At 35.1% G+C, this 10,693-nt stretch overlaps 1 protein-coding gene across 1 annotated transcript; it reads right to left on the reverse strand.

Moving 5' to 3' along the window:
• Window positions 1-7,849: 7,849 nt before the first annotated feature.
• On the reverse strand, window positions 7,850-10,285 carry LOC100794058 (hydroquinone glucosyltransferase). Its single transcript, XM_003553257.5, has 2 exons — window positions 9,571-10,285; window positions 7,850-8,886 (listed from the first exon to the last, which is right to left on the reverse strand). Exons 1-2 carry the CDS (start codon window positions 10,268-10,270, stop codon window positions 8,195-8,197), a joined length of 1,392 nt encoding a protein of 463 aa, XP_003553305.1. The 5' UTR covers window positions 10,271-10,285; the 3' UTR covers window positions 7,850-8,194.
• Window positions 10,286-10,693: the final 408 nt, after the last annotated feature.

Raw genomic sequence — 10,693 nt, forward strand, 5'->3', positions numbered from 1 at the left:
ATGTTATTTATAGATATTTTATTATTATTTTTATATGAAGTGAACTCTTACGAGTCTACGAGTTGAGTTTATGGAACTCTCACGAGTCTATGTAAACTCTTGAGTTTGATAACCTTGGATAAGAGGGAGACTTTGTGAGGATGGTAGGTCAACACAGTTGATGTCGATGTCTTGAATGACATGGATGTGGCGTTTACAGGGCTAACTGGGTGGGCTCATTTTCTTGTTCTTGCGGAGGTTGTCGCTTGCATCTTTGCTGGTGGTGTCTCTGTCTTCCTCAATCTTCTTCTATGTCTCTTCTTCTGTCAACATCGTGGTTTCTGTGGTGATCCCTTTAGTGTCCTCCGGGTCTTGCTCCAACTGTATGATTGTTCGACCTCTTCACGAACTGGGTTAGATACCTAGCTTGTATGAGTTCTTCTATTTTATCTTTCAGGGCCCAATAATCTTCTGCGTTGTGACCGTAACTATGATGGTATCTATAGTATTTGGTCATGTCTAATCCCGAGCTGGGAGGAAGTGGCAGAGGTAATTTTATAGGTACCTCTGTGTTGAAGGCCTCCTCAAGGATTGTAGTGTGATTGGTCATCAGGGGTGTGTAAGGCTCGCACCTGGGTTAAGAAGACACGACACAAGATTGCATCATCATTGGTGTATAGATTCACTTGGGTTAGGAAAATGTCCAAATGTTCATACGGATCAGTGGTTCCATCATACTGCTCTATGTTGAGTGGTTTTCAACCTAGGGGTATGTCAACTTCCATGATGTGGTTGACAAATGGGTGTCGCCTAATAGTCTACCCTTCAGGATGACATATGTGGGAGAGACTAGGATCCATCTAGGTGTTGATTGTGTGTCGGGGTGTGATTTCCCTTGATTACACTCATGCATTGTGTAAGCAAAGTGCTCATCGCCGTGAGGGTGTTTCGTATGAGCCTTCAGCTAGTTGCAGTCAGCCTTCAGCTTTCTAAGCTCATCCCCATGGTGTCACTCCATCTCCACAATGTTGGTATGGAGATGTTAGAGAGTATCAATATCTGGCATGGTTGTTGGGGGAGGATTGGAACCTTCGAAAAAGGTCTCGCATCTAAGGCTAGACCGCGTGCTAACCATGGGTGAAAGAGAGAGGCTATGGGGTATGTTTTACCGTGGCCCCACGGTGGGCGCCAAATGTACTTACCAAAATCCACAGTTGTTCCATGTCAAGGTGGACGTGGCCAAAGTGGGATCCAAGATCTCGAACGTAGGATTGAGAGTTCCCTTTGTTAAGAGGACAAGAGAAATGACCTGTAAAACAAAAGACTTCGACGCTCAAATAAGTACGTGAGTTAAGAGAGTGTGAGAGTATGAAAAGAGTGAGATGGAGCTTGGTACTTATATAGTGAAATGAGAGTTGTGGGTCCTTGTTTGCAGGGGCTGTTACGATGATGTAACAACTCTTGCAGATAATTATCGACTTGTAGATAATAGCTAGTAGATAATGTATAGTTTATAGATAATTGAATATCTACCACATGATTAGGAGGTTGCAATATATTCAAATATTAAAGTGGTTAGGGACAACCTATCAATTGAGAGCCCAACTGCTAAGGACATGATGTTCGTGCTCCAGTGCCGGGGCTGACATGTGTCTTGGAGTGTCAGATAATTTGCCACATGAATTTCGAGGATCATGGCCAGTATAAGGAGTAAAAAAGAAAATCACATGACTATTTATTAGAATAAAACAAATTTATTATTAAAAGACAGATAAAAAAAAAGAAGAAAGAAAGAATAAATTTATTAAATTCAAATAAATAATTTTCTATATTTCTTATCATCAGGGGACTCCCAATTTGGTTGCATAATATTCAAAACATGAAATTTAGGATGTATAATCGTGCATTTATGGTAAGTCTTTTATTTATTTTTTGGAAATAAGTTTTTCTTTTTGTATTTTGACATGTTTAAAGTTCTTTTCCACCTATTTTCCTAAATTAATCTCCACTTGATTACAAGAGGAGATGAAAACCTTCACCACTAAGACAATGGGCATGATGGAGGATGAGAAGTTATTGCCATACAAGAGGACCCATTATTGTAGCTTAGGTTTTAGTTTTTCCAAACTTTTCCTAATTAACTATATATTTGTAATTTATTATAACTCACTCTAATTCATCTACTTTATATTTATTGCATACACAAAAATGATAAAAAAAAATGAGTATGAAAATGTTATGCATGCATACAGTGACAATGAAACACAATTAATATCTCAAATGATGCATTCATTTAATTTACTCTTTTGAAACTAATGTGTCTTGGATCACGAGTCAACAAAACAATGCTCCTCAATTCATGATGATGGAGAAATAGATACAAGCAACATATAAAAAATAATATTATTTAATTAATATTTTTTACATTTTTTAATATTCTTTTTTCTCTCGATCATATATTCATATTACATATCTTATTTTATGCTTATATTTTTTTAGATAACTGTTGCGAAAAATTATCATGAAATAGTATTATTGGTATATAAATATGATTATTTAATATTATTTTACACGTCCAATAGTAAAAAAAAACTACACATTTAGTTTTTTTTATCATTTATTGCTTTGTGTTTGGGTGACTAACTAATCAGTTGTTTTTTTTCTTCTTCTCAAAATTAGAAATTGACAGTGTAACGGTTATTATTGTGATCAATTCCAACCTAACAACAACCACAAACCTAAGATATGGGCTGAGAATTGAACTGGTTGGTTAGTTCCATTTCCAATATTTATTATTATTTTTTTAATTAATTTTTGAATTTAATGTTGACATATTTTATGAGTGAACCTAACAAAGTTCTATAGTGTTATTAATGATGCCATGCCTCGTTATTTGAAAACTTTGACAATTTGTTTGCTATTAAGTTATTATTAATTGTATACAAATAAAATTCTCAAATTTCAATCTAAATTTTATGTTTTCCCATTTAGGTATAAGAATTGGGGCACGCAAAATCCTCATAAAACCGCTGAAGATGTTGCTTATGCAACTGCGCGCAATGTTTTTCCAATTTGGTGGAACATTTCAAAATTAATATAAGGTGATTATTTTGCTTGAATATATACATAATATTTGATTTTAACAATATTATATATATTGTTATTAATGTTGGACATTTTATTTGTTCTTTCCAGTATTTGGACGAAATGGGGAGGCTCATATATCACTACTTGACTATGACCCTCCTTTGGTTGAATATGGTAAAATATATTCTTATTTGATTAACGTATTTTTTAATGCACTCTTAACATTCTTATTATTGAATAAAATTTTATGCGCTGATCCCATGGTTGTTAAACTCTCGATTTAAATCGTAAAATCTTACGATTTTACGATTCTACTAAGGGTTGGCGAGTTAAATCGGAAGTAGAATCGAAATCGGAGTAGACTCGTCCGATTTTACATAGACTCGGACGAGTTTGGGTAGACTCGCGAGTCTGCTCCGAGTCCACGAGTTTATGAAAATCCGAAACGGCGTCGTACAACAACCCTCGAAAATGACTCCCGCGACTCTTTCTACTCACTCACTCTACCTTGTTCAAGCTACTAATCCCCCAAAGTGACTCTCGTTGAGCTACTCACGTCGTCATGATTGTCGTCATAGTTGTCGTGATGCAGTGCTGGACTGCTGAGCTAATCGCGTCGTGGTGGTCCTCGTCATTGTTTGAAACTTAAAAGCCTGCACTCATCAAAAGCCCTCATTTCCTGACCTAGCTCCAAGCTTTGCTCCACGACGCTAAGGTGTTTTCTTTCTCAAAGCTTCTTTGTTAATTCATCTCTGTTAATTGAAAGTTTGAAATGATGCTTATTAAGGAAGTATCTGTTAATTGAAATTCTAGCAAGGCTATTGTTAACTTCATTGTAGTGTTGAGTTTTGAGTTCTATTGCTAAATTAAGGGAGTATTTGTTAATTGAAATCTCTGTTAATTGAAAGTTTGAAACGATGCTTAGTGTTGAATTCTGACAATGCTAAGGTGGTCCTCCGAACATGGACAAATTATCTGTTAATTGAAATTCTGGCTTCATCAAGGGTGGGTAGTGGGTTTTGTTGCTGCCTTTTGGGTAGTGGATTCTGTTGCTGCCCTTTTGAGTAAACTCTTACGAGTTTACGATTCGATTCTACGAGTCGAGTTTACGGAACCTCCACGATTCTACGTAGAATCGCGAGTTTAACAACCATGGTTGATCCATTAATATTGTGCTAGTAACCACCTGCTTCTTGTATAGAATTTTTCTTCTTCTTAATTTCAAGATTACTCTATTTATTTTCAGTACATGTTTTTTTTAAAGGTAATTTAAATCAACCAAAGAGGTGGGAACATCTTAGACAACTTTATAACCTTCTAAAGTCAGAAGAAAATATCTTAACTCAAGGTTCCTCGCAAAACACAGATTATGACACATGGTTACGGTAAGTTTATGTCTCAATTATCTCTTTGTCTTTATATATATTAATTTGAATTATTTAGTAATGCAAACAATATTATTTTTATAGCCTACAGTGTACACTTATGATGGAAAATCAGTTTGCTTCATTGGAAATGTACATCAAACAAGGGATGTTACAATTAATTTCCGAAACAATGAACACACCATTCCTGCCGGGTCTATTTCTATCCTTTCAAATTGTTCTTTCGAAGCTTATAACACTGCCAAGGTGATGAGAATAATCCTCACATTTTCCTTTTCTTTTATTACATGACCAATCAACTTTAGACATAAAATGTTACTAACACTAGTTAATATAATTTACATAATTTCAAATTAGGTCAACACTCAGACAACTATAATGGTCAAGAAGGACAATGAAGACGAAGAATATACATTGAGATAGTAATGGAGGCAAGAGCCATTTGTGCAAATGAAAGATGGACTAATTAGGGGCATCATTGACCTGAATTGCTCCAAAACTCTTGAATCAAAAGGTTGTCACAAATGATACTAGTGCTTACTTATGGTACATCACCAAGTAATATTCTATGCATCATGTCCTTTTTAATTAATTCAAATTTTGTATCGTGGTGCATCAATTGGCATACCTACTAACTTTCATGAGAAAATTAAATTTCCCCAGCATTGACATCAAAGGAGATGACCCTAGTTGGTCCAAAGAATATAGGCTAAGAGTGCACACCAGTGGGCATGTACTCCATGTATTTGTTAATGGAAAACATGTTGGTATGTTTTTACAGTAAAATATCTTGACCCTTATTATAGATCACACTGATTCTAAATTCCACCGATTCTTTTTCCTCACAGGTAGCTAATTTTGCTTCCATATATTTACTCAGAACTATGGTCCTTTCTTTGACAACATCGAGGTGGGTGTTCTTGGTCCCGTTCAGTTGGTAGCAGCAGTTGGTGATTATGATTATGATGATGAGATAGTCAAAGATCTCAGCAAAAAAAAAAATGGAGTTATAAAGTTGGACAGCACGGGGATTATGACATGCATTACAACTATGAGAACAGCCTTAAAACATGGTATACAGATGGTATTCCAACGGAAAGAATATTTGTTTGGTACAAGGAAAAATTTCAAATTATTGCTTTACGTTATTCAAATTAATTTGCATCAACAATTTCTGAGATCAAATTAATTAACTACCAATTGATATGATTAATTTGTTTTTTCTTAGACCACGTTCAAAAGTCCCATTGGAGATGATCCTGTTGTGGTTGATTTGAGTGGATTAGGAAAGGGTTATGCTTGGGTAAATGGTAAGAGCGTTGGTAGGTACTGGTCAAGCTACCTCGCAGCTGATGTGAATGGTTGCTCTCCAAAATGTGATTATCGTGGTGCATATACTTCCAACAAGTGCTTTTGTCAATGTGTGCACAACCTTCTCAAAGATGGTAATCAAATCAATTTCTTTAACTAATTAATCAATTTTAGAATTGTGTTATTATGGTATAAAAACTCAACATTTTATATTTTGTTGTATTATAACAAGGTACCATGTTCCACGCTCATTTCTTCGTGATGATGATCAAAACACATTGGTCTTGTTTGAGGAAATGGGACGCCACCCCTTCGATGTCAAATTTCTCACGGCAACTTTTGGGAAAGTTTGTGCAAATGCTTATGAAGGGCATACATTGGAATTAGCATGCAATAAAAATCAAGTCATCTCCGAAATTAAATTTGCTAGCTTCAGTTTATCAAAGGGTGAGCGCGGATCTTTTCAAAAGGGCAATTGTGAATCTTCTGAGGCTTTATCGCTCATTAAAGCGGTAATGTGTCATGCCATGCCATTTAATTTCTTCTATATCCATTTGGTAAAATGGTGCCTAAAAGAGTGATAAAGAAATGCCTAATAGCTTTTTTTGTTTACACTTTCTTCTTGTCTTTGCAGCAATGCATTGGCAAGGATAAATGCTCTATTCAAGTTTCTGAAAGAACCCTTGGACCTACCGGGTGTAGAGTTGCTGAAAATAGAAGATTAGCAGTTGAAGCAGTTTATGATATAAAAGTAAGCGACGAAGGGAGGAAACACTGGGTTTTAATATGTGCTTTGGGAAATCATTTAGGACTTAGTTTCATTTTGGTTGTAATGGTTTTGACTTAGAAAAACCAATTAAGACGTTTGTTTTTGGGTTCACAATCAGGCTAGGAAGTATATAGATAAAATTTCCTCCTTTACATAGAATGATATATAATTTTATTTTTGGTATTAATTTTTATATTAACATACGATTGAGAAAACTACTTTTGCCTCAAGGAGTCAGATAAAAATATCCATGCATCATCATAGCTCCAAGCTTTTCACAGACCAAATCATCTAAGTCATAGAATTTAAGATTCTACTTGGACCTATACTTGATGTTTTCAAAGGACTCCAACTTCCAAGTCCTGCTTTAAGATTCTAGTTGGACCTCCCGAATTTTCTGTCTTAAGAGCCATGATCTTGCCCTTGTCGAATGAATGAAACCCATCTAAATTTTCCTTCCAAATATGCACATAATTGACTATGCAAGTTGCATGGCAGTAGGAGGAGTGGATACAACTAAAATATGGCTTGCTCAGCGTGGGATTTGAAGCAAATACTGCCGTTGCTTTTTGGATGGACTGTGATAATATTGCTCATTTTATGCTATCGAGTTTGCCACATGCAGGAGGTCTAAAGCTGTTTCACCTATGTGCTTTACAATTTAGGCACTTTTTTTGTATTCTGAATTTGGTTCATTGGCCTGCACTACTTGTGCTGCCACATTTCATTCTAAAAAGGCACCTTTCCTCTGCCTATTCGGTAAAAATAGGCATCATGTAGCCTTGTTCTCGCTTTAAATATTTGAATACCTCCGGAATTGTAGTACATTCCAAAAACCAATCTTGCTTACTGTAATTTATGACTTGCAATTTGAAAATCCACAATTTGTTAGTTTTGTTCTGCATGTCCTACATGAGTTTGTCTGGGGGAAAATGTTGGCTTCCCTTGCTGCATGAACACCCAACCTGCCAGATAAATTCCCTTGTTATCCTACCAAACCTGTCACAAACATTTTTTTAAAAGCCAAAAAACTCCATATAATTAATAGGGATTGATGATAAGACAGAAATGGCAAATGTAATTCTCAATGCTTTGTTCAGAAGCTTATGTTTCCAAGATGCAAGTCTGGTGTTCATTTTATCAAAATGCTTCAGATTTAGCCATATTAAACTTTCATACCAGAAGCTTCCTAAAATATATATTTCAGCACAGCTATCATCCCAGCTTGGGAAGATTTAGCCTTAGTGAAAAGAAGCGCATTATCACACATGTGAGATAGATGTGTCATTCTGAGATACATTGGCGTGGTAACCAACTCTTTGTGGTTACAAACACTCCAAATATTTTGATGTTGCAGTCGAAATCACGATCACATAATTTTTTTTAAAAAAATCTTGTATTAGTTAAGATGGTTGTGCTAGACGACACTGCTGTCATGTTCCAGAAAAAAGTGCATCTATTATTTAGTTTAACTTTTAAAATTCTTTCGACCATCACATCACTGCATTTTTATTTATCCAACTTATTCATACAGAATTAAAACATTACATTATGCCACTTCAATTCAACCAATATTTTTCTTTTGATGATGCTTCCTAGCTTTTTATTCTACTTCTATTAAAGAAAGCCAATCAATCTACTTGAATGGCTGCTATCTTGAAATTCAGTTTTCCAATTGAGTGACAAATTGGAAAAGTGCGCTTGTAGAGCGCCCATGTTCTTTCAAAGCATCAGCAGCAGCATCTTTGAGCTTTCCAATTCTTTGGCGAATCCCTTTTCCTTCATCACCCAACAAATTTTTAACCACCTTAGCAGTTTCTTCTTTTTCCACTATGCCATCATTCTCTCTAAATTTGGGCCTTAACCCCACTCTGAGTCCCTCAGTTACCAAAGCAGCATTCATTCTTTGCTCAGCACACAATGGCCAAGTTATCATTGGCACACCAGCAACAATGCTCTCAACTGTTGAATTCCAACCACAATGGGTCACAAATCCACCAGTGGAAGTGTGACTAAGGATTTGGGTTTGAGGTGCCCAAGAAGTAATAACCAACCCTTGCTCTTTGGTCCTCTCCAAGAACCCATGTGGCAAAAACTTTAAAGGGTCATCATTTTTAACATCAACATCACTAGGTGCTCTAAATACCCATAAGAATTTTTTACCACTCAACTCTAACCCCAAAGCAAGCTCATTAATCTGTTGTTGAGTGAGAGCACATACACTTCCAAAGGAGACATACAAAACTGAGTTAGGCATTTGGTTTTCTAACCAGCTCAAACATTCTGAGTTTCCATTCGACTCACTACTTGGCCCAGTTTGAATGACTGGCCCAACAAGGTAAATAGGAACATTCACTGCAAGAAAAAAAATAAAATCTGTGAAAAAACAATTTATATTTAATTTTAAAAAATATCACTAGAGTTATTGTGATATTGTACTAACGATAAAATAGGTTTGTGTTCCTCATTTTATCTTGTTTTTAGTCCCACATATTTTCTTTCACATTTTTAGTCCCTCATAAATTGGTCTATCTTGTTTTCAATCACTCATAAATTGTTCTATTCTGTTTTTAGTCTTTTTTTTAATCACTCATAAATTGTTCTTTTCTGTTTTTAGTCTTTGATATTAATTTTAATTGTTAGATGATCACGTGACAAGTAAAATTTGTGTGATTTTTTTTTAAAGTTTTTAGTGGTTTTTAACTACTGCAAATATTTTGACAGACTAAAATCACTGAAAATAAAAAAAATCAAAATTCTAAACACCAAAATTTCTGAAACCACCATAATGTTACAAAAATAAACATTTCTCAGAAATTTAGAAATTTTTTACACAAATTATGTTGTTCACGTCATTACTTAAGAATTAAAATTAACGTCAAATAAAAACAAAATAATTTATGAGGAACTAAAAATAATATATGAGACTAGAAACAAAAATTGGGAGAAAAAACATATTGTACTGTGTTAATAATGAAAAAACATTTTTTATCACTAAATTTTGATCAGATTTATGTAGTGATTATTGTTGTTAATTACCTTTACCATCTTCATGAAAGGCTGTCACAACATTCTCCTCCATTTCACAGAAGCTATTAACTAAGAACCCACAAGCAAGATCAAACCTCTTGCTACGCTGAAGAATCAACTCGTAAGCAAAGCTAGATCGGTCTTGAAAATCATCAGGGAGATCACGACCTTGAATAGAGACGCAACCCGGAATTCGAATACCCTCTACGCAATCCTTGTATTCGCATGCAACTTCTTCATGCAACGTTGGCAAATGCAACAATAGCGAGAGCGTCATGGCAGAAGTAACGATGTACACATACGACGCTAGGTCGAACTCCTTCGCTATTTCTAGCGCTTCATTTGCAAAAGCATCAACAACCAAAGCAGCGAGTGGTGGCGTGGTTGAACTTGCACGAAGCGAAGCCAAAGTGTCGCGAAAAGATTGCATGGATTGAGACACTGCGAGTTGGACTTTGGTTTGTGGGGAAACGTCTTGATGGGGTAGGTCTTGTTCGTTCACCGGAGGAAGAAAAATGTGGCTAATGGCGGTGGAAGGAAGAGATTTGAGTAACATGGTGGTGGAGAGAATTGGTGAATTGATGGTGGGGAAGATGCATGTGATATGGAAGTGGTGATGGAGATGGAGTCTTTTGCATAACTCTATGATGGAGGCTTGGTGGGTAAAAACGGGGATTGTGAATACTGCTATATGAGTTGTTTTGGCCATGATGGAATTTTTGATGTTTGATCACACTTGAGATTTAGGATGTTATGACATTATATATCGGAAAAAAAAATTAGTTTTTATATTTTATAAAATTCTTAGTTTTAATTAGTTTACATGTACTTCATCCTTCAACATTTTAGTCATCAAATTTTGAAAACAAATGTTTTAATCCTTTGGATAGGCATGATTCACATTATTTTTTACATGACTACTAGGGAACTAAAGACAATGATTTTTTTTTTTTAATGATCAAAATATTAAAGGATAAAATACATTAAGAACTAAAAGCATTTTCTCAAATATATATATATATATATATATATATATATATATATATATATATATGTATATGTATATGTATGTGTGTGTATAAATAGTAACTAATGTATTATGTGTTATTTCATTCATGGCCACCTAACGTAA

Source organism: Glycine max, chromosome 19, assembly GCF_000004515.6.
Source record: "Glycine max cultivar Williams 82 chromosome 19, Glycine_max_v4.0, whole genome shotgun sequence".
In the NCBI taxonomy this organism is placed as follows: Eukaryota; Viridiplantae; Streptophyta; class Magnoliopsida; order Fabales; family Fabaceae; genus Glycine; species Glycine max.

Bases quoted from the DNA above. Each gene is read 5' to 3' on its own strand.
- LOC100794058 (XM_003553257.5), bottom strand. From the start codon at position 10,270: ATGGCCAAAACAACTCATATAGCAGTATTCACAATCCCCGTTTTTACC. The intron at 8,887-9,570 runs GTAATTAACAAC...TTTTTCTTGCAG, and splicing joins CTTTCATGAAGATGGTAAAG to TGAATGTTCCTATTTACCTT.